The following is a 24,566-nucleotide window of genomic DNA, read 5'->3' on the forward strand; positions in this document are numbered from 1 at the left end:
GGGACCTCGGAGATGCCGTCCAGTCTCCTTTCTTCCTTCTACCTGAGAAATGGTGGCAGCCACAGCATGAAAACATGAGTATAAAAGCACCGAATGTTTTATCTTGGAGAAGAAAGCGGTCACGCCGCTTGTGTTCGCGGGACTCAGTAACCTGCTGATAGCTTCCTCTGCGATCGCCTGTCATAAACACAACTGATAAGCAAGAAATGTAATATGTGTTTAAAGAATAACTCCATCCTCATATCTGCGCATTGGAAACGAGAGTAAAGAAATAAATACTGTTTTTCTTAAAATTAAAAAAAAAGAGATAAGGCAACCATCTGTTAAGCAATACTCTGGTGGAGCCAAAGTGGTTTGTTTCAAAATTCAAGTAGTTTTTAACCAGCTACCACAGGAAGCCACAGTGCATTAAGAGAAGAAAAAAATCCCTGTTACAGACTGAACATGACCGACGACACAAACGCTGTCGTGAGCCCAGTCGACACGAGGCGCGCGGCCGGCCCCGTCCGCACCTTCCCCTCGCGCCACGTCTCCCGGCGCACCCCACGGTCATCCTCGGGACAGACCCTGTCGTGACCACTCGCTCGTCCTGAGGGGCACAGCCGTGGACTCCCGTGGCTGGTGAAGCCTAAATGCGATGGGCGCGCACAGTGGGTCTCCACGCCAGCAGGACGCAGGCTGCGCCACCGGACACGTGCGGGGCCGCTGCGGGCACTGGGAGACGGGCTGCCACGCGGCGACCATCCGCGGCCGCCTCGCGGCTCGTGTAGGCGGCCCGAAGAGAGACACCAGGGCTCAGGCTGGCTCGTCGCCGTCGTGAAAGGGCAGACATGTCTCCTGAACGTCGCTGCCCTCAGAGTCTCCTGAAAGGTTTCCATGTCTTCCGACCCTGAAAACACGTACCACACGCCACGGTGGCTGTGTCCCAGCCGAGGTCACTGATGCACTGGGCACTCTGCAGAGCGCCGCCCTACACACGCTGAAGGAACCCCGTCCCCCCCGTCGCACAGGACCTCTTTCCCCCACCGACGGCGCTAAACACAAGACAAGCGTTCTGGAAAGCAGAGGGGAAATCCACCTCCTCCGCGAACGCTTTCAGAACGGTCCTCGGCTCCCTTAGTTAAGAATCGTTCCTTCCTGTTCTTTCGCTGCATCGTTCGCCTTTTCCTCCCAGGACAGCAACGCGTTTCCCCGCGTCTCCGGCGTCCCCCCATCCCACGCTAACTTTACTTCTGAATCAAATGAAAAAGGAACTTGAAGATCAGAGAATGTGCGGGATTCGCCTCTCCTCAGATACAGACAGGTGCGTGGACGCTACCGCCGCGTCGCCGGGGAAAGGCGACAGCGCGAAGCCAGCCCCGCGGTGACCGCGAGGCGGCGCCTCACCTTCCGGCTCACTCTCCGAGCCCGAGAGGCTGCCGTAGCTGCTCATCAGCGAGCACAGGGCCGGCGTCACTTCCTTGGGGATGACGGTGCTGTGCGGTTTCTCCTCTTTGTCAGACTCTGAAACAGAAAGGGAAAGAACTGAGTAAAACAGGACACCAGAAGCGTCTACCACCATCGAAAAGAAAGCTGACGGCCCCCGACTCCCTCACGCGTTAGTGAAAAGGAACTGCTGACCATTTCCTAAACCTTCCCAAAGAAGGAAAGCCAGGAGACCTGAAACCGTCCCCCTCGGGTCCTGTCTTCACGGTCAGAGAAGCTGTTGCCCCAAAGACAAGACGCAGGGGCACACGGAGGCCCCCCACGGGCCAGCTACTCGCCGTGCTTCGCAGACTACAGCCTGTGGGGCTCCTTTAAATTAGTTATACAGGCTCTGCTGTTAATTTGTTACTTACTCCATTCATGCTACTAATTACTTTTATCAAGGTAGTAGGGAAGCCGGAAATTTATTTAACTTCACTAGATTAGGATCATTGATTCTAAAAAAATTAGATTTAGGAATAACATAAAAATATCCAGTTTTTATTGTTTTAAAGGACAGAAATAATATTTAAGCCATTCATGGATTTTTGCTGAAAATAATCTGCCCAAAGGTTTTATTACTTAGAATTTCCAAGGACTTCAGTAAACAAGCCAAGCCTGAGGATCCAGCCAGCACCCCGGCACCCACCAAAGGGACAGTGCTTGAGGGGCCCAGCAAGCCCGGCTGCAGCCCCAGACACCACCCACGTGTGTTTCTGCAGCTCCAAAAAGGTATTAAGCCTAAACAGCCAGTAAAAACAAAGCCTGACGGAAGGATGGAGACAGCAAGTAACCCGTCTACGTCATGAACCAACTCAATCTACAACCAACATGAAATGTTTCAAGCCAGTGTTTAACGTTTGCTAAGTTGGTCCAGGGAAAGCCAAAACACGTCAACGGAAATGGGACTATACTTGTGTGTGACTGTGGAAGAGCCGCCTTCTGGTGGGTGGAGTTACAGCCATCCACACTGTCCGGCGCCCCACACCCTCCGAGACCGCTCCTTACCAATTGTAAGCTGAGTTATCACCTTTCCTCCTGGATTAATAAAGAGACATGAAAACACACAGTGTATACATACTCGGGATTAAACAGAAATCCACAACGATATTAGTATGGAGACTGTTCGTCCCATTGTGTGAATGACGAGGGGCCAAACTGTGATATTTCCTTTGAGACCCAAGGAGAAATACCACAAAGTACAACACCGTTGACTAAAATATTCTTTAAAAGCATGAATTCATTTCATCATCACAAGGTATCACTTTCACTATTAATCGCAGGTGATGAAACCAAAATTCAGAGAATCTGCGTAACTTACAAAACTATACAACAGGTGGGTCAAATTTAAGCCCTGGTCATCTGACTCCAAATCCCAATTAACGACTAGCCAGCTAGACTATCCCCTATAGATATAAAGTCTTCCTCTTAAAATGAACCCATCCTATCAAAATGTCTCTCTGGTCAAGAACAACGCTAATAAACGTTCTCCACCTAAACACAGGTAAACAAGGCCACGCCTTCCCGCCCCACCTCGGCCAGTCCCAAGCCCGGTCCTGGCCAGCCCGGTCCGGTCTCGCACGCACCTCCTGAACGAAGTGCTGCCCCTTTCTTCCCTGGCTGCGCCACGCCGGCCCTGCTGTCCCCGGGCCCGTGCGGCCCTCTCGCCAGGGCCAGGTGGCGCCGGCACCTGGTGCCTTTCTGCGTGGAAGGCCAGCCCCTCAGGCAGCAGCTCCCCCCTTTATTCAGATGTCTTAATGTCACCTTATCAGTCCCCTCATCAGCGATGCCCCCACTGATTATGCAAAATACCGGGCTCCTTCCTCCAACCACGTCCTCTATCCTTTCGCTTAGCTTTACTCATCTTCCTGTCCCTTAAATCGACCCACTTTTGTTTATTACATACGCCCCCGACTAGAACATAAGCTACAGGAGGGCACAGGGCTCTGGCTTTGTTCAGCACTGTCGCCTCAGAGACTAGAACGGCACGTAAGCTCTGTCGAGTATGTCAAGAACAAACTGTTGCACCAATAAAGACGACTTCAAAAAGGCTAACTGGTACAGAGGACGGAGCTGGGCAGCGGAGGACCACCAGAGAAGCCCGGACTGTCTGGACTGAAAACTCATATTTTTTTAATAACATGATTCCATTTTCATTTAGAAAAAAATAGTATACATTAATAAGAAAAATATTGGCAGGATCTGCAACAAAATATGAGCAGTGACCCTATCTGTAAGTTAAGGAGGCTGTTTTTTTATTTTATGCTTTTAAGTCTTCCCATGTTTTATATATTGCTTTTGCAATTAGAATAGGAAAAAAAAAAAACAGAAATAAACCCTGGAGGAAAGTGTTTCCTCACAATTCAAGAAGTGGAAGACAAGGCTTTAACTGGCCTACATAACACCCCTTTTCCTGCCTTTTTTAAACTTTCTATTTTGAAACAATTTTAGCTCTACACAAATGTGGCAAAGATACTACGGAGAATATTCACGAACGCTTCGCCCCGTTTCCCCCCGCGCCGGCAGGCTCCATGACCACAGCACGTCTACGGCAGCTAACGCGCGACCACCGGCACGACACTCCTCCCCGAGCTGGCCTGCCGCACGTCCGCCGGCTTCTCCACTGTGACAGAACACAGCCCGCCATCTCACGCGCACTGTCTCACGACTCCTCGCCTGCCTTCGCCCATTTCTCAGTATTTCCTTGTCTTTCATGAACTTGACATTTGTGAAGACTCGTCAGTTACTGCGGAACACCCCTCGGCTTGGGTCTGTCTGCTGCTGCTGAGACCAAGACTCTAGATCTTAGGTAGTGCCCGCTCCCCACACAGCGGGGGGTCCACTACCTCCACGTGCCTCGCTGCTGGTGACATTAACCTTGACCACGTGGTGGTCTGCCTGGTTTCTCCACTGTAAAGTTACTGTTTTTCTTTCATTATTCTGTCTTGAAATGAGTCACTAAGTCCAGCCAACATTAAGGAGACAGGATTAAGTGCCATCTCTTAAGAATAAGAAATACTGAAGAAAGTCGGAGGTGTGTTAAAACCACCGCAGTAATTACTACTTGGGGGAGATAAACTGAGGCCATGGAAATGCTGTTTGACCGTAAAGTGTTGCCACTAACGTTACCACTTGCCGGTGTCCCTGCCTGAAACAGGAATTACTGCGGTGTGCTAATGGGGGCGCTCTACTTCCCTCCTCTCTTCCACAATTATCCGCCGAAATTCTTCTACAAGAAAGACTGCCCCCCCATACTTACTTAGACCAGTCTGGCCTCACGGGTATTTACTTTATTCTTTTGGTTACAGTCTATTATTATTTATCTGTGGCTTGAACCGTGTCAACTGTGGCCACTGGGGGCACTTTCCAGCTGGTCCCTGCGCCCCTCTGAAGAGCCCACGTCCTGGTGCTTTCGAGCGCTTTCTTCCTCTCCGGCCTCACCTGGTATTTCCCCGTCTCAAACGTCAGTCGCTTCTCCAAAAGGCCCTGGCTCCGTGAACTGGAGAACGGCGGGACCGCAAGCTGGGTGCCTGGCACACTCGTCCTAGGAGTGCACAAGGCTCACCCCGCTCGCCTGCCTCCCGAAGCGTGTCAGGGCTTCACGCAAATGAACAACACTCTATCTGATGCCCCCTCAGTCACGTTTTGGAAACCCACCCCACATCATAACACTCTGAAAGGGGGTACTGTCCTTGATCTAAACATCCTCTACGTTGACTTCATCTCCAAAGGAAAAGGCTGTCCCCAAAGTCCCTCGGGGCCACTAGCTCTTCTGGCACAGGCCTTTTTAGCAGCCATCCTGGAAGGCTACACCCAACGCACTGAACTGGCTCACAAAATAATAACAAACTCCACTCTCTTTTTAATAAAAACAGCCAAAACATCTCTCTGAACTAAAAATATCGGCATAAAAATGAAGATGATAAAATCAAACTTTAAAATGACTGTAACATACCAGCTCAAACAATTCCCCTTGCTGTTAAAACACCAGCGACACTTAAGGTGAACCTCGCCTCCCTCACACACGTTCCCACCGACGTCACCGCCTTCGACCCTCGCTATGAGCACATTCCTCTCTCTGGCCCTCAGTATACGAAAGGGTGTCAACGCTTCAACCAAAACAAATCGCTAACCTCCTTCACACTCCAGGAACCTGCCTGAACGCTGTTTCCCGTGAGGACGGAAGGTCTTTACTGCTGCTCTCATCCAAAGTGTCTCTTAGAGACCTAGATACAGGCTCAAGTAGAAGCACGATGCACAACCATGTCTTTGTTGGCATGTCACCAGACTAATGTACACTGAAATCCTTCTTTAAAAATGAAACCAGAGTTACCCACCTGCCAAAGCTAACAAAACGAAAACAACAAAGACCACTCAACGTCACAGAGTCCTTCGAACGTTCATTTAGAGAACTGCATAAAATGAAGAATTACAGAATTTTCAAATGAAGAACTCACTGATTATAATGGTAGTCTTCATATTTGTGTTCCAATTATTTTAATGACGTGAAAGTTTATATCTGGGTACAGATGGTGTTTTATCAACAAGGTCACGTGTTATAAACGTGAAGAAGCATGAGCTCTGGCATTTTTTAAAAGAAAAAAAACAAAACAGTGCTCAAGAGTCAGCTCGGCCCAACACGGACCGGCTTCGTCCCTGCTCCCAGCACAGGTGCGGAGAGGCCTTTTCTAGACCCTGCCCCACATCTCAACTCTCCTGGGCTCACACGACGTTTTTTAGACAAGTCCCGGCTTCACGTTTAGAGGCAGCGTCGTGCACGCACGCCGTCAGACTCCTACGTCCAAAGTGTGGCGCTCTCGCTGCCAGCAGCGTGACCAAGGCCAATAAACCGCCTTCCCTGTGTCCCTCGGCTCTGCAGTGGGAGCGCTCCGCGACCGTACAGATGGAACCGGTTTGTCACGAGGAAACGAGTTAATAATGTAGATGAAGCATTTCGAGCACAGTAAGTTCCTTACTCAGGAAGCATTAGCTGGTGTTAAGATTTGTTATTACTACTACTAACAAATTTTATCTTATTCTTCTTAGCCTGACATTCCTTTATAACAAGACCGCTTTCCATCCTAGTTCAGTCAGTGATTTGCTACGTGAAGCCGCTGTCTTCCAAGCCGCACAGAGCCTGCCAGCATGGCCAGCATGTGACCTCGGCCCGCTCAGTCCCCTGTAGGAGAGGACGCATATGCCACCGGATCGAGGCTCCCGGCGCTGCGGGAGGGAGGGTGGTGGAAGCATTTGCAAATGCATTTCCATTTCCACAAGGGGAAACGGGGCCTCAGGGGCAAAAGGACGTCTATACGGGAGGAGGTAGCAGCCTCCTGGTCCTTTAGAAGCAAAGAGTAAACTTGCCCCATTAAGTTCTCGAGGGAATTCAAGGGGAAACTGTAAACACATATAAATCTAGTCTACGCTCTGAGTAAGAACGGTGTCACCCAAATACGAGGCATTAATATTATTTACCCAGAGAGACGGGTCCGGGCAGCATGAAAACACTGGCTTCCCCTGGGATTACTGCTTTATAGGTGGGGGAAAATTTACATAATTGGGCAAATGTGAACCTGCGGCATCAATACGTTGAGAACAATCTTAAGGATATTTCCAAGATCACATCGTATTATGGAAATTATCCAAGATAAATTATCTTCCTCCCACAGCCTGCCTGGCTCACGCACTCAACCCCAAGATTCTGAAAAGATGTCCTGAAATCAAGGTTTTGACAAGAAGCTCCTTAAAAATAAAACAAAAGCATCATTCTACAGCTTTATGTTATTTGCCATTAGACTTTCCACAAACAACACTGTGAAGAAGCGACTTCATTATCACGTCTACACTTATAAATACAGCTTTCCTGTTTAACTTACCAGAATCGGTGTTCACCAGAACACCCAGAGGGTCTGCGGTGGCCTCCGGTGGACCATCAGGTTTCGAATCACACACGCGACTATCTGACCCAAAGGCTGCTCTCTGCTCAGCATGGTCATTTTTCCATTTGTGATGTCTGCCAGGACTTCTGATCTTTGCCATCTGTGAATGTCTAGACATCCCCTTCATTTTGCTAGAGTAAAAAAAAAAAAAAAAAAAAAAAAGTGCAATTCTTAATATAAAAGACACTGACCTTTTAAGACAAATCTGAAAAAGAAACCTAGCTGTCAATCAATCTTTAAAGCCTAGTGCATGAAAGTGACCAGAATAAAATAAACTCAGTGGCTTCTGAAGGCAGAGAACTCTACGGATAAATTTTAAAAGAACACCACACCACAATATACCGTGTTTTGTCAATTTCAAGATGCACATTTCCTCCCATATTTTAACTCCTCCAAAACTGGGTTATAGTGCATAACCAAACGCAGGTGAATTTAACCGGCAGCATTCTTTCATTCTAATTGTACATAAAATATAAAAGTGTTTCTTAAACTTTCTAAGGTTTGTTAAATCTCGTCTACTCATTTTTAAGAACCTTAAACTTTCTGAAGCATTTTCAAATATGCCACCTGGTTTGATCTTCGTGACAACTCTCTGAAACTGATTAGACCATTCACTTTACAGGAGGATAAACTTGAAAATACAGACTGAGCACGATTTCATAGCTGACTCAAATCGAGTGCCGTCTCAACCACCACAATAACTCCTCTTAGAAGGAAAACAAATACTTACACGAGCATGTTCTAATGTAAACTATGTGTAGAAAAAAAGGCCACTAAGAAAAGGCGTATTACATACATTCCCAGTAGACAATAATACACGGTATCTTTTGATGGGGCTGAGTTTTCAAAGATACATATGTTACCTAAGTTGTCACTTTTCGGGCAAAATTCATTTTTTCATTAATAATGGATACTGCAGTTAAGAGTACAGAAATGAGAAATCTGGGTTCAAATCCCAATTTTGCCACTTACTAATTGTGTCTTTTAGACAAAATTAAGCTCCCTGAGTCATTTTACCCTCTCGTCTGTAGAACAGGAATCACGGAAAGAGAATAAATACAGAGTTCTTTGCATCTAAAATAAGTTAACACACTGGGCCCTTAATAAATAGTAGTTATTCTCATAACATTTCTAAATAATTTGCTAAACCAACATATTCGGTTAATATCTCTACATTACAGAGGTTCTTAATCCTTTTAGAGTCACCATAATCCTTACAGTCTCACTCCAAAAAATTATAGATATACTGCAAATTTTGTGGAAAACCATGGATCAATTTCCAATGTCCACCCAGAGGTGTTGAGCTAACACCGTGACAAAGTCATCACGGGTAAGACACACAGTGTCTGCCTCCGGTCCACCATCACTGTGGGGTAGTGAAGAGACGCCCCTCTCATAGGCTCCCTCTCGCAGATGCCTTCCTGAACCCACTCAGGGACGCCCCTGCACCTGGCCGCACCTGGCTTTCCAATGATCATTCTCAGTAGAAATCGCTAGTAAGTAACGAGCTAGGATGATCTTTAACTGATAAGATCAATGAGACGTCATTGGAAAAGTGGCATATTTGGTATCTGCATCCCACCCCACCTTTGAGGAAGTTCTGTTACACCACAGTTTGACAATCATTGAAAGGAAAGTTGACTTAATCAACTTAAAAATAGTTACACCAAGTATAATGTAAGTAAAAATGTAGATGCCCTTTAAGTGGAGAGATGAGGAATAATTATAACTAAAAAAACTAACAGAGAGGAAAACAGATTTAAAAGTATTCAATTAACCCAAAAGAAGGCAAGGGAAACAAAGGACAAATTTAAAAAACAACCAGAACAATGGTAGACTGCAACCCAACTATATTAGTAATTATATTAAATGTTAATAAATTAAACCCTAGCTAAAAAATAAAGATTTTCCAGCCTGGATGATAAAAAAAATAGGACCAAATTTTATATTCTATTAAGAAAAACACTTTCAAATACACAGATAGAAAAGTTTAAAAGGCAAAGGTTGAAACACTACCCTTTCCCCACCTATTTGTGGTATTGGCCAACACTACGCTATTTTCATCACTCTAACTCTTAGATCTTCTAGAACCCTTGCACTATCATATAAATTTTAAAGTTTATCAGTACCACCTTCCTCCTCCATCCTACCAAAAACAAACAAACCCCAAAACAAACAACCAAAAAAACATACTTGCTGGGATTTTGACTGGGATCAACAAACCCAAGCACGAGAAACATGAAGAAACTACCAAGGAACATCTTACTCACGTTCAAAGTCAGTGATAAAGAGAAATCTAAAATCAGCTAGAGAAAAAGGCATTTTACATAGAGGAACAAGGTAATGATGACAGGTTTCTCACCGGAAACAATACAAATGCGAAAACAATGGAATACCATCTTTAAGGTACTATAAATTTTAAAAAATGCTAACCTAGAATGTATAGCCAACAAAAATATCTTTCACAAAGAAAGGCTCAACACACCTTCTCAGACACACAAGCTTACAGACGGCATCTCCAGCACATCTTCAGTAGAGGAAACGTTAAAGGGAGTCTTTGAGGCAAAAGAACAATGGCATCAAGTGCAAAGATGGATCGACATCGAAGGACAGTGAGGACGAGAAACGGCAACTGTGCCGGCATCCCAGCCAGCAGCCACGCAATCGCCATCTGCGGCCGAGCCCTGTCCATCAGCGGGGACGTCTAACCGAAGCCCCGCCACCCCCAGAGGTCCCAGCAATTGACCACTGTATTAAACAAAAAGAACAGCCGTTAAGAGTAGAATGGTAAGTCACAAACTGTGAGACTATAACCTGCGACACATACACTCACCTCGGAAAAGGACCGTATCTAAGTAAACAACTCCTCCAAATCAAGAAAAGCGACCCACTTAACAACTGGCATAGAAGGTGCCCAACATCCTTAGTCCTGAGGGAAACGGTACGACACGAGGAAAAGGTGTAACAACACAGAGCACTGACCAGGGACCAAGCAGCCGGATGCAGTCGGTCGGCGTGTAAGTTGGTACAACCGTTCTGGAAAACCGTGTGGCCGTGGCTATTAGGGCTAAACGTATGGATGCCCTATGACCTAGCGTGTGTGTGTGTGTCCAAGGAAAACGAATACTTAGGTCCACAAAACACATGTTAAAGAATGTTCAGAGCAGCTGTATTCATAACAGTCCAAAGTGGGAAAACCCCAAACGTCCGACAGTGAGAAGTTATCTCCTCACCACTGAGGTGTATACAGCTGTAGGAATGAACAATTTACAGCTCCACACAGTATAACCGAATCTCATGAAATAATTCCGAGCCATGGAAACCACACACCAATGACTACATGATGTACGATCCCACTTACACACTGTTCCAAGTACGGGTAAAATAACTCTATGACGACAGAAATCAGAACCGAGGTCACTGTCGAGCACTCTGTGGGGTGGAGGCCTCCTGTGCCCGGCACGAGGCCAGGTCGGTCGATGGTGGACCACACGCACGACAGGCGTCCCGTAAGGCTGTGATGCAGCTGAAAAATGCCCGCTGCCTAGTGATGTCGGAGACATCTCACATCGTGGCCAACGCACTGCGCACGTGTTCGTGGTAAAGAAGCCCACTGAGCTGTGACTACGTGCAGCACCTACGCTTGATAAACACGACAACGATACTGGCTATGCACTTACTGTATTTTTCAGTTATTTTAGAATATACTTTCTACTTCTAAAAAAGTTTGCTGTAAAACAGTGTCGTGCCAGCAGCCAGCCTCATCTGCCTCGTGTTCACTGCGCCTCGGGATTGCATCATTTTCTCTTGTGCTTGCTTTACTTTCATGTTGTTTGATAAATTTAGTGTGCAGTGTCACTCCAAAGCTCGCCGGGGAGGACAGTCACGTCCTCGGCCGTCACTCACTGACACACTCAGAACACTGCGGGCCTCATGGTAAGTGCCTCACTCAGGTGGACCACTTTTTATCTTTTATACCGTATTTGACTGTATCTTTTCTATGTTTAGATATGCAGATATTTACCACTGGGTTAACAATGGCCTACGGTATCCGGTCCAGGGACGTGCTGTACAGGGGTGTAGCCTAGGAGCAGAGGCTGTACCACAGAGCCTAAGTGTGCAGCAGGCTCGCCACCTAAGTGTGTGTAAGTACACCCTGCCTAGCATCACATTTCTCAGAAGGCAGCGCGTCCTCAAGCAGGTTGTGATTGTATTAGTTAATCTGTGTGTGGAGGTTACGTGGGTGTGTCGGTGGACAGGTATGTGTGTATGTGTGTGTAAACTTGAGTTGTACATTTAGGATTTATATATTTTACTTCTGTTAAAAATATATTTCAATAAAAAACAAATGGAAAAAACACTGGAGAAAATTCTGTGACGGTGAGGGAAAGTGAAAACGTCGTCTCACACAGTGCTGGTGTCTAGAACGGCATCTGCGACAGGTGCCTGGCAGTCGGCTAACGGCACCACAAACACACATATGACTCAGCAAATCCTTCTAGGGATCCCGCCTCAGAAATACATGCACGTGTGTCAAATGCATGTAAATTTGGCAACTTTTTAATAGTAAAAGACTGGTAATAATTTAAATGTCTGGCAACAGGAAATTGGCTTTTTTTAAAAAAAAAACAAAGATCCCATGAGACATCCTGAGGCTTCCTACACATTCTTAAAGGAAGAGGAGATCTGTTATGTATTAATATGGGACAATCAATCGCCCATTATATTATACGGCTAAAAAAAAAAACAAGTTGTAGAACAGCATCAAAAAAATTCTTTTAAAGACTATTATCTATGTGCTACATACATCTGGACTATCTGTGGAGGCATAACATTGCCTTAGGGAAGAACTGTTTAGTTGGGAAACGAAGACAGAAAAGACTTATTAAGTATAAATCTTTTTGAAAGCCTTACAAATAGAGGGTATTACTTATTTTAAAATACAATTTACAATTTTTTAAGTAGAAGAGTTACCTAAGCAACTATGTCAGAATGGGGGGGGGGGGTACGGCGACTGAAGCTCCCGGTCTAGGCGCCTCCGACCACGCTCGGGCTCGCGTGCGCGAGGGCGGCCGCAGGGCACTCACCCGAACTGCGGCGTCGCCAGCACCGCGCCCCTCTTCTCCTTCTCAAGCTTCGACTTCTTCTTCCTCTCGATATTGGCCAGAGTCGGGTAGTTTCTATGAAACAAAGTCAAGAATATACACGTGAGGGCTTGCAGGACTCAACTTCGATTACACAACAAAGCAATTGCTCCGCTTGGCAACTTTTGTTTAACGACTAATACTGTGAATCGTAATTTATATAAACCTTCATATAAAATGTATATAAATTTTAATTCCTTCTGGGATCTTTTGAAAGGGCAGAGAAAATAGACTATAACAGTGATGCTCACAATGCAGACCGGCTGCCAGTCCCCAACCTTGTTACTAGACTGTGAGGTTACAGATAAGGAGCTTAAACCAGAATTTAAATCAAACATATACAATGTGCTCAAGCAGATCAAATTCATCTATTTGGTGTGCACTGGACAACACTGTAAGAAAACACAAAATTCTGTGTAATTACTTATGCAACTGCATACCAGGTACATCCAGAGTTACCAAGATGAGAAGAGACAGTTCTCAGAAGAGCCCAGCAAGAAGGATAAGAGAAGCACACAAACGGCTTTAGCAACGGGCAAAATGTGGTTAGTCCCCCGAAGAATGTCGAGATTGCAGGGTGGCAGGGAAAGACCACATCGAGCTGGAGAAATCCAGAAAGAAAGGAATATGGAAGAAAATGGTCGTAAGTGGTACGAACAAGCAGAAATCAGAAGAAAAAGCTCCAGCGTGTTCTAAGTGGAGCCAACAGTGCAGACGAACCAAGGCCTCAGAAGGCGTGGGAGAGGTCCAGGGAATGCCAGCGGTCCATGGGCATGACACACGGTTACAGGCAATCCGATCAGAAAGGGGGGCTGAGGCCAAATGAGCACGTTTAAATGTGACTCAGCAGAGATGGGGAGCCACCAAAAGTTACGGACAGAAGAGGGATGCACAAGGCAGCGACTGGGACGAAGTCCGACAGCACTGCGCAAGACGAACGAAGCTCTCTGTGTGTGGGACGCAGGCGCTAAGCTGGCGGTGTGGGGCGCAGCTCTCAGGAGGGGACAGAGAGGCCACTACTCAAGCGAGCTGCTCATCAGAACAAATGTTGAGAAAAATCAACAAGTCGTGTTCTGCCATTGCTTCTAGGACACTGTTTCCACTGCCTTTTTGTCGTTGTTGTTAACATCTGCATCACTGACCTGAACAGCACAAACGACACGAAGCCTCCTGGCTGGCCACACTGGAGGAGAATGGCAGTGACATTGAGCAAGTAATCAGAAAAAATGGCCATGAATTTCAATAAGAACACCGCAAAGCAATCTATCCGGCCAAGGAAAATAAACTCCATAAATAAAAGATGATGAATACGCGAGCTATAAATAAACAGTAAGAGGAAAAGATCAAGGTCATAAGGAGATAAAAATCTGACAGCCAGTCGGCACCACATGACTGCACTCTCGGAAAGCGACCACAAGCTCAGGTCCCATGACAGGGACGCGCACGTTCGCATGTGAAATCTTCCTGTCACGATACTCAAAAGTGGTCGGGATGGCTCAGGGCTCTGTGTCCAGTTTCATATTTCTAAACCGAAAAGGAGGGCTGAGAAAAAATGAAACTTGGAAGGGATTCAGAAGAGACTCGGAGATGACTGACAGAATGAAAAATAAGACCTCTGATGAAAGACGACAGCAGCTGGGGCTACCTGCGGCCCTTCCGAGAGGAAGAGGAGTGACAGTAAGCGATCTCACAGGGAGGGTGGCGGCCAGTGGTTGGCAACCTGAGCGAATATGCAAACGCGGAGGGCGAGGAAAGGGTGCCGCCTTTCCCAGGCCTTTCCCAGGCCCCACGGCCGGGCTAGGGCTGGAACTCGGCTGCGCCACGCTGGGCGCACCCCCGAAAGCCACGCCGGGCGCACCCCCGAAAGCCACGCCGGGCGCACCCCCAAAGCCACGTACTCTGACTCCTGCGTTTCTTCACCATGTTCCTTCACGCGTGAGGCCCCGTGCCACACAATCAGACGGGGCACTACGGGGCGCCACAGACCGCGGGGCGAGGCCGCGGGCTCCTCAGTGGTAAAGAAGGGAAACGTCCGCGCCGGCGCGCGGGCTGCGGTGGGATGTAAACCACCTGCTCGAAGGAGGCGCCGAGGCGGCCGCGGGAGCCGCTGCCGGGGGTCTTTCAAAGCAGCGCACTGTCTCTTTCCGCACATTAAAGTGCCGCTGTCCCAAAGGCAGGGGACCTTTCAGTGTCCCCTGCAAAGCAGCGATTTTCTGTTTTCCAGCGCTTAATAAAACCCTCTCCCAAAAGTTATACCGTTGATATTTACACAGAATCTGGAGACTAAAAACTACGGACACAAGGGTATTAGAAGGCAAATGACCCCAAAACAGGGATGCCAGAAATACAAGAGCGAGTCACACACACGGGCCCCGGACGCCCCTCCGGCCGGGCAACACTGAGACACGAGGATGAGGAAAGTCCGGGGCGCTGACGGGGACACGGGCCGGTCCCTCGGCACACCTGCAGCGCGAGTCCGAAGTGTGCAGGGGAGAACACCCACGGCCTCACGCAGCCACGCACAGACGAACCTGGGCCCGGGCCCTCCTGCGAGAGAACGGGGTCCTGGAGCTACCAAGGCTGGGACAGCGATGTTCTCGCAGGTGGTTTCTCTACTTTTTCTGCTAAAATCACTTCTCCTCCTACTTCCATCTTCCCCCCAAACCCTAGAGGCGCTGGCCCGAAACCACAGCCCGTTTCCCTTCCCTCCCTTTTCACGTCCTCCCCCGTCTTTCCCCTCCTCTCGCCTGTGATTTACGCCTCCAGTGACAGCCCTGAAGCACTGGAGCCGATAAACAGGCAAAACGGAGCCCACCAAACCCTCGCACGCTCCTCTCCGGCCACACCATCCTCTCCGGTTCCTGCCTCACCCCGAAGTCTCCCCGCCTGTTCTCTGTAAAAACACGGCCCCTCCCCGCTCTCACTGAACCGCGCTACACGCCGCGCGTCTTTATTCCTGAGCCCTTCTGAACTTCGGAAAGATGGGGCATTCCTCAGGAGCGGCCCCCTCTGCTGGAATCTGGAAGGACTGGGGACCCGATGTCAAAGGCTTTGCTCAGAGCCGCAGTGACTACTGCAATAATTACCACAAAACTGCTCCACCTAGCGGGCTCCCGTCTGTTGTCAAACATGTCTCAAAGTTGCTAAAATTGAGGTTTTGGCAGTAAACCTCTACCGCTCGTTTTCCCCAAGGCTGACTCAGACGGCATTTGAACCTCATAGATCAGGAATGAAGAAAAAAATCACTTTTTAGCAGCGGCATTTTTTTTTTTCAAGTTATGAGTGAGAAGCCTTGAGGTTTTAATTCAATACAACGGGCACCTCTGAGTTTGGCTAATCTGAAAAAAATAAGAAAGAAGGTGTACTTTTTAAAAATAAATAAATAAAGGAGCAATAGACCAAGCAAATCTTAGAGTTTTCTTCCAGCTCTAAAATTCTTACTCCACGAAAATCCTTCACAAGATTTTCTAACACAGCAATTACAAACTTTTTCTTTCATGTGAAAAAATACAGTGGCTTCCTCAGAAAGAATGTAGCTCTCCCCAAAAAGATAAAATTCAAGACATAAGGACTTTCCTGGCATATCAATGTGAAACTTACTCTTTTAGGAGTTCAAATAACATTTTTAAAAAATTGAGAATAACAGAAATTTAAGAAAGTGAATGTATTTTCATAACAGGTTTTTTAAAAACGCTAGTGGGAGAATGTTAGTCTATCTTTGAAGAATCTATCAAATATACCAAAAGCAATGTTTCCCATACTTTTTATTAATAAAGTACACTGATAGAAATAATGTCTTAATATGTTAAAAAACCAGAACTGGAGAACCAAGATATGAAAGAACCTCAGATGAATTCAGCAAGCGGCAAAAGGTACCTTCAGAACACTTCACTAACGAGGCGATAACCGCAGATACAAATAAACTCCATCCAAAATCGTCGTCCTCACCCAAGTTCCTCATTCTCTTCAAGCATTGCATTATTTCACAGATCTGTCACCTCGCTTATGCACTTCCTAGATTCTGCCCAGTCTTCCCCAAGGTACTCTGTCCTGTCGGTCATACCTTCAGCCTACGTTCTAGAAACTATAACTAGACTCCCTCCCATCTGCCCCTGCCTGTCCAACACAGAATCACCAGTAAGCGAATTAAACACTTGCTCCTCTGTCGTCATTCAGAAGGCTAGAGCTGCTTCCAAACATCAGAGTATTGAAACCCAACAAGCTTTCAACTTCGCCGCCAAGCACTCAGGCCAATGCTGCTGCTGCCTGTTCTCCCCTCCTCCCTACCGGTTTTGTTTGGGGGTGTTCCACCAACTCTGCTGTCACTAAAGGTGGCCAGGCAACCCACTTCTGGGCATCGGGAACTATAGTGAAGTCTCCTGGCTGCAGCTAAAAACAAAGCTACTGTTTTCGCAGAGAAAAGGGGCAAACTCGGCCGCCACGTGTGCCTTTCGCCTTGTTCTCTCCTTCCTGTCTAGACCGAGGGCTCAGTGTCTGGATATGCGGGAACCTCCTGGGGGACGCGAAGATGGAAAGCACTGACTGAGGAGCACCGAGAGCCGGAGCACCAGGAGCCAGCCTGTGCCCAGCGGCGCTGCGGAGCTGCACCGCCAGCCTGGGACTTCTGTTCGGGAAAAGCCACCCCCTTCGCGCTGGGCCTCGGGGTGAGGTCGCTGCTCGGCTCACAGGGAGCACAACCGTGGCCCAGCCACCCTTTCCACCTGATGCTTGCATCCCGATTTCGAAACTCACCGCTGAACAGGTTTGGCGGTTTCTCACAGTTAAACGTGTGCCTGTCACGTGATCGACCCATCTCGCTCCCAGGCATTTACCAAGTCCAAGAAAAACCAAGTTCTAAACAAAAGCCTGCATGTCGGTGTTCCTGAGGCTTTACTCATCAACACCAAATACTGGACACGTCCCAAAGGTCCCTGAACCAGGAAATGGATAAACAAACAAATACATCCACGATGGAACGGGCAACAGCAAGAGAGAGGAAAACGCTGCTGCTAAACGCAGCGACCGAAACGAATCTCAAGTGCAGCGCGCTAAGTGACAGCGTCAGACTCGAAAGCTACAGACTGTACGACTCCGTTTATCTGATGTTCCGCGAAGGTGTGAACATAGCAACAGAAAACAGACTGGGGCGGCCGGGGACTGAAGGTGGGGAGAAGCCGACCACGAAAGGCGCAGGGAGTTTGGGGGTGACAGCACTTGTCAGAACTACGCTTTAAAGGGGGTGTATCTCGCTGTGTGTGTAACATACGTTAAAGTGAACGGAGGAGAGGGGCAGGCACTACTCCGCGTTCGAGGAGTCTTGCAAAACCAAGTGATGGCCCTGCCTTCGGACGGCCCCACGTACCCCTTGACCAGAAATTCTCATCTCCACGTGGTTACGCTTAACGCTTCAGGTGCATACGACCTCACGCCCACATCACATACTTACTCTATATCTCATATTACAGCAAGTCTTAAAGGCAAAGGTCTGCTCCTCTCTGTTTTTGGCAACTTTAGTCATATACGGTAAAATCTTTGCCTTTCCTATGCTGAATGTTTACCTCTAATTTTCAACCTAAACTATTGTCAAGAAGTTATTTGAAGAGATCATAACATACATTGCACTAATACAAAGGTTGCTGAGATTTCTCTTTAATTTGGAAAATTAAACTAGTCTGCTACCAGGGACTTTATATAAACGCATGCTACCTAAACCAGGTGGCATCTTCAAATTCCTTAAGTCTCTGTAGCCAGTGGAATTCTTTCATTTAAAGCCTCACTCCTATGGCCACACTACCCTGAACACGCCCAATTCCGTCTGATCTCAGAAGCTATAAATAAATAATAAATTAATTAAAAATGAATAAATAAAGCACAAAACACCAAGGGTCACAGCTCACATTCATATAAGGAATGCTACTTTAGAAAGTATTACATTTAATACGATCAGTTTGGTTTGTCTCTATGACTGTCCAACGTAGTGAGAATTTCATGCTCAAAATCACGGTAGTTTTAGTAGTATTATTATATTACTAATTTATAACCACATAATACACATTTCTGCCCAATTTCTTTAAAAAACAACAAATGTGTAGTTATACATCAACATTTATAAGTATTTCTATGGCACCTGGGGTATTAAGAGCCATGTAAAAGATGGTTCTTACACCTGTGAAGCCTATAAGTTATTTTTTTTCAAGATGTGCATGTAAAGAAGCTCATCAATAGGACAGAAATAAGGGACATCTGTGCTAAAAAGGTGAAGACATCAGACACCGTATTCAGAGAAGGGCAGGAAATTCCTGTAGACAGATGAGGAAAAATATCCCCAAAGCGGCAGGATGTCAGCTGGGATAAAGCAATGAGCAGAACGTCAGAGATGGAGAACGTACGAGTTTCTAGAAGGAGCAGCTTGAACAGAGTCATTATTTTGAAGAACTAAGCCTTGCCACAGGAGAAGAAAGTTATTTAACGAGTTTAAACTCGTTACTCACTTCCTTCTTTCTTCCCTCCATCTTGCAATCTCCTCCGGAGTGTCTAACTTGATCTTCTTCATACCAGGAGCGTGCATCTAGGGGGAAAGAGCCTACTGAACGCCAGGAAGCACATTTATGCTTCTGACTAAATCTCAAGTGTTACGGGGGATAATGGAGACTCGATACCCAACATTACATTTCCTAGCTGAGATAATGTTAACACTAAGGAAGCAGGCTTTATCCATCCTTGTTATGACTCTTCCTTTAAAGGATAAAAAATAATTGTCTGTGTATTTAGATTGGTGCCATTGACAAGAAAAAAAAAGTAACGTAATTTTCATTATGGAGTAAATATGTCATCACCCATTTCTCAAATGACATTAAATATCCAAATGAACGCCCTAAAAAGCAAAATTGAGGGATAGTTAACAAAATAATAAATACGCGAAATAACGTGAAGAAGCGTGGTGCAGAAAAACCACCACAGGATAAGAGTCGAGGAACTCAAATGCAAGAGAGAGTTCTGCGGCCCTAGGCAAATCACCATTTTACCTGTTAAGGGGGCCAAGGTTTACCTACTTACATAGTGGTTTGTGAGGATGAAACGGAGTCATAAATGTAAAAGTGCGAAGTACTGTACGGATGTTATGATTATGGTATGTAAATGAAGAGCTATGAAGAAAACAGATCAGTGATATAAGAGCATGTATTAAAAAAATGCAACAAGTCTACGGCCACGCCACCCTGAACAAGCCTGATCCTGTCTGATCTCGAAAGCTAAGCAGGGTCGGGCCCGGTCAGTACTTGGATGGGAGACCACCAAGGAAGACCAGATGCTGTCAGTGTAAAAAAATAAAAAATAAGGGATTGTAAGCTGACAAGGTCCTTGCAATCTGTAATGTCAACCAAGGGTTGCCTCGCCTAAAAAATAAAAAATAAATTTAAAAAACGCAACAAGAACTTACATTTTTCCAATGGAACTGGACAATCTTCTCATGTGCACTGAAAGAGCAATCCGCTTCGGGACACTGTGAGAGACAAAGGAAAAAGGAAGAAAGGGGAAAAAGGCTATTCCATATTTCACATATTAAATATAGCCTAAAACTACATACATGGACATATTCTGGTCATATTACGTAGTTATCCCAACGACGTGGTGCCAAAACTGCATAGTTATGTCAACAGCAACACAAAGGCCACTCCAAGAGTTGTACTTAAAAGGAAATGGCGTTCTTGAAGTATACGATACGGTGACACAAATCATTCACTTGTCCACGTGAGTGAATGCACGACATCACCAATGACGTCAAACGTTCTTTATTCCTGAAGTGGGAAGCAGTCCCATAAACCGAGAGGAACTTTTCCAAACTGAGAACTTCTTTTTTAACTTTTTGACTTCTTGAATATTCTGGTTAAAAATTTTTTAAGTACCTGATGAGGTCCAGACCACCTTCAGAGTGGGAGGGGCCATGGCAAATTACAAAGTGTAGTTAAACGGCCCAGGGCAACGTCGAAGGGAAAAGCACTCAGAAGGTGCAGGGAGCCACTGCACGCGAGAACCACCCCCTGGCAAAGCAGAGGCGCCTCCCCACCCCCACACCGACAGCTGCCAGACCTCCCTTCTCTGCTGCCATCTCCCCTCACCCTGAAGCAGGGGGCGCCCTTCCCTCAAACTGCAAATCCCAGAGTCACTGTCCCAATCTGTCAGGTCATCTGACATTTCTATGAACTATAAACTTTTAAGGAAAAGCAGCTCAGAATTTCTACCAAATATACCCATTTTGCTAAATAAATTTCAAGACAACCAGGAAAACCTACTTTTGTATGTTCAGACATGTGTTTATCATACTTTTCTTGATTTTTAAAACCGCGATCACAAGTATCACAAAAACAGTGAAACACTGGTTCTTTTCTTTTCTGCCAAAAAAAAAAAAAAAAAAAAAGCGTCATTAGGCTTTTAATAAAAAACTTTTAAACAATAATAAAAATATAACTATCCTTCTAGTAATACATACTTGGATTGCTCACATTACCCTCATACATGGGAGAAATGCCTGAAGACATTTCTAATTAAAGAATAATTCTGTTCTTTAATTTTATTTTTAGCAAATATATTAGAAAAAGCCAGGCACAACAGAAATTTTTAAATCTGAGTAGAGCTAATATAAACAGTGAGTAGACTGCGAAGTGATAATCTAATTAAGACTTAGTAGAGTATATGTCAAGATGATCTAAAAATAAATATTCAGCATAAAAACAGCATTTCATCTTTAAGGAAAAACAACTACATATTTAAACCACAGAAGGGGAAAAAACATTTAGGTGAAGATCAGTTCTTTTCTGTTTCCAATTTGCTAGTTTTATGCTTAATAAAACAAAAAAGTTACAATGATAAACTATAGAGGACACTGTCTCCAATTGTTTAATGTTGAGACAATGTTAATAAGTAGAGGATACTTTCATGATATTTTGTTAATATTAGCTACATATATACTGATGTCAAATAAAGGATACTAATTTCATACTATAGACCTTACTGAACTTATTCTAAACTATGCCATTATTTATACAGTTTTAAAGTTGAAAGACCAAACGATAAACTACATCAGAATAAATGAAGCCTATTTTAAGACTTGGTTTCTGAATGTAATTAAGAGTTGTTCCTCATTAAAAAAATACAAGACTTTTAATTCCTTCTCTCCCCTACCAATCTCCTGGAAACACACGTGTTATATATAACTTGTAGTCATTATATATTTTTACTTCATTGAGGTTTAATAACACATTTATTTATCTGTAGTCACAATTCTTAATTACATTTACTCCTGATACTACACTGAAATGGATTCAACATTTTCATTTTCTAAAATTTCTCCACTTATTTCTCGAAAAGATTTTGCTCAAGTTTTTCCTTACAGCTAAGACCCTCTAAGATCCTACTGTAGCAAAGCTCCACCGTGTCAATAATGGATGCGAAACACAGAGTTATGACAGGAACACGAGATATGAAAGAACAACACAGGGACCAAAGTGTAACATTCAAGCTTATCTTCAAAAATACCTTTTTTTTCTGTTTTTTACTGGGAGGGAAGTTGAAGTCAGTGAACTTTGCATCACCTTTTCGTGGAAAATAAGAATGTTTAACTGAAAAACAAAAAGATCCATAACTGTTTGCAACCATACAATTATTTAAAATTTTACTTGCTATAGCATGTCACAAATACTTGAGTAACCATGATAAACTACCCCTTCTGGGAAGAATAGTAGTTTGAACAAATTAATGAAGATTAGGACTAATCCACTTAATTCATATTTTTCAGATACAGAGGGATAAGATCAAGTGCCCATAGAAGCTTTAGGGGTCCAAATAAGGGACAAGCAACCCTGATAAAACTCCCTGTAGCTATTTCAAACATTAGAGACATAAACAGTAAAACCCCTAACACAGCTCCGTCAGCACCAGTTTTACACCAGGAAAACAGAACATTGTGAAATTCACTTTCCTTCAAATTCTTTTCCTTTCTTACTGCAATGACCCGACTCTGAAACCCTGAGCTTTCACCTAGATTACTGTGACAGTCTCCCAAATTGTCTTCCAGTTTCCAAGTCCTCTCTCTCCCAACTGACACCACGAAAATAATCCTCCAATTGTCACAACCCTGCTCAAAATCTGCAAATGGCTTCCTAGAGTCCTTCAATGAGATCCCAGTTTATTTTCACACTCTTCCCGCACGCCGTCCAGACACTGCCCCAGTCACGCCAGAACGCCGCAACCTGGAGAACTCACCTTGTACTGCTCTTTGCGTCTACCTAAAGAGCATCTCTTTCTAAACATTCCCAAGACCCTTCTCCCAAAAGCTTCTCCTCCAACACTAGGCACACTGTACCGTGATGTACGCCCATGAACTCACCTCACTTGGCTCAGGAGTGCCTTAAGCACGTTCATCTTCCCAGCACTTGGCACACAGTAAACACTGATTTGGATCCAATTTAATGTAAACTGAAATCTTACGCAGAGTTGGAGAATGGTTTCAAGTGAAGAATCTCAGGACTTTAAATATGATCTATATGCTGATGACACCCAAATTTACAGCTCCAGCCACAAATCTCCCCTGAAAGTACCAACTAATAGCTAACAGCCTATTCAGCATCTCTACTTGACACACGCATATTCCTACTCCTGGTCTTTCCAAATCTGCTATATCCACATTCTTCTACTTGTTTGGCAAAAAACTTCTAAGTTATTGTCCTCTCCTCTTTACCTCACTCCTCATCTCCTATTCTTCAGCAAACTGTTTTGGTCCTACTCCACCTTCAAAGTATATCTAGAAACCAACTACTTCTCATCACCTTCTGAGCTCCACCCTGGGCCAAGTCCCTAATACCTCTCACCTGGAGAACTGCAATAACTTCCTAACTGGTCTCCTTTCAGTCAATTCTCATCAGTAGCACATTAATCCTTTTTAAAATATAAACCAGATCATGCCACTCCCCTGCACTACCCACATCACAACAGTAAAAACCAAAGACCCATCACCCACAAGGCCCTAACAGGTCTGCTCTCTTCCTCAGTTTTCTACAATTCTACCCCAGGCTCGGTTCACTCTGGCCACACTGGCTTCCATCTGATCGGCAGCTCCTGCCTCCAGACCTCTCTGCCTGTATCCATATTCCCCCAGATGCATCCTCGGCTGATCCCTCACCTCCCTGAATTCTTTGCTCCAACGCCACTTTTCTTACGACTATATTGACATTTAAAACTGCACTACCTATCATTCTTCTTTGCTGTCTCCCTCCATAGCACTCACTGCCTTCTAATATACACTGCCTCATTTGTTTACCGTCTGTCTTCCCGCACCAGAGGATAAGCTTCATAAAGATCCGGATTTTCGAAAGTTTTGCTCACTACTATATTCCAAGTTCCTGACACGTGGTCGGAATTCATGCTAAACTGAATGAACAGAGGAGGAAAATATTCCTGTCGGACAAACCATGAGACATGAATGAGCGGATTCCAAAAGTGCAGCGCAGAATCCCAAGTGCAGAGAGAGAGGGAAAGGGGAAAAAGGGGAGATGGAAGAAGGAAAGAAGAAAAGGAAGGGCGGAGAGGAGTGACAACCTACCCGCCGGGTTGTGGGGCTTCTGATGCAGAGGAAAACTGCCTGGAGAGTGTCTCCAGGACCACGACGTCGAAGCCTGGAAATTCCAGGAGGGCTGGCCGTTGATCTGAGGCTGAGAATCGAGGCGGGACTGGATGTCGAAGCGGGGCTGCGCTCCGGGAAGAATCTGGGCGTCGAAGCCCGGAGGCGCCTGGGTCTCCACGGGGGGCTGCGCCTCGGAGGAAGGCGCTGACCCTGCGGCGGGAGGCGACGACGAAGGCGGTGGTGGCGGCGGCGGCAACATGGCCCAGAGCATCCAATTGCCCGGCAGCGGGGCAGTGTCGCTCGGAAGCCCCAACCTGGGAGTCGGCTCGGGGGCCGAAAACCAGCGGGTGGGCGTCACGAAACCGCTAGCCGGCTCTGCCATGCCACCCGCCCGGAAGAGGA

The 24,566-nt window shown here is 45.7% G+C and overlaps 1 protein-coding gene and 1 pseudogene across 1 annotated transcript in view; one reads left to right on the forward strand and one right to left on the reverse strand.

The window, feature by feature from the left end:
• NUFIP1 (nuclear FMR1 interacting protein 1) overlaps nt 1-24,565 on the reverse strand; it is a 30,510-nt gene extending 5,945 nt beyond the window's left edge. The window contains exons 1-8 of the mRNA XM_016143859.2: nt 24,144-24,565; nt 22,082-22,164; nt 20,839-20,937; nt 19,986-20,048; nt 19,039-19,115; nt 12,491-12,583; nt 7,341-7,534; nt 1,387-1,503 (exon numbers count right to left, since the gene is read on the reverse strand). Of these exons, the coding sequence (XP_015999345.2) occupies nt 1,387-1,503; nt 7,341-7,534; nt 12,491-12,583; nt 19,039-19,115; nt 19,986-20,048; nt 20,839-20,937; nt 22,082-22,164; nt 24,144-24,546 (1,129 nt within the window). The 5' untranslated portion in view covers nt 24,547-24,565. The remainder of the gene's footprint in view (nt 1-1,386; nt 1,504-7,340; nt 7,535-12,490; nt 12,584-19,038; nt 19,116-19,985; nt 20,049-20,838; nt 20,938-22,081; nt 22,165-24,143) is intronic.
• Nucleotides 19,747-19,865, forward strand: LOC118609840 (annotated as a pseudogene).
• Nucleotide 24,566: the final 1 nt, after the last annotated feature.

Source organism: Rousettus aegyptiacus, unplaced genomic scaffold (genome assembly GCF_014176215.1).
Source record: "Rousettus aegyptiacus isolate mRouAeg1 unplaced genomic scaffold, mRouAeg1.p scaffold_m13_p_11, whole genome shotgun sequence".
NCBI lineage: Eukaryota > Metazoa > Chordata > Mammalia > Chiroptera > Pteropodidae > Rousettus > Rousettus aegyptiacus.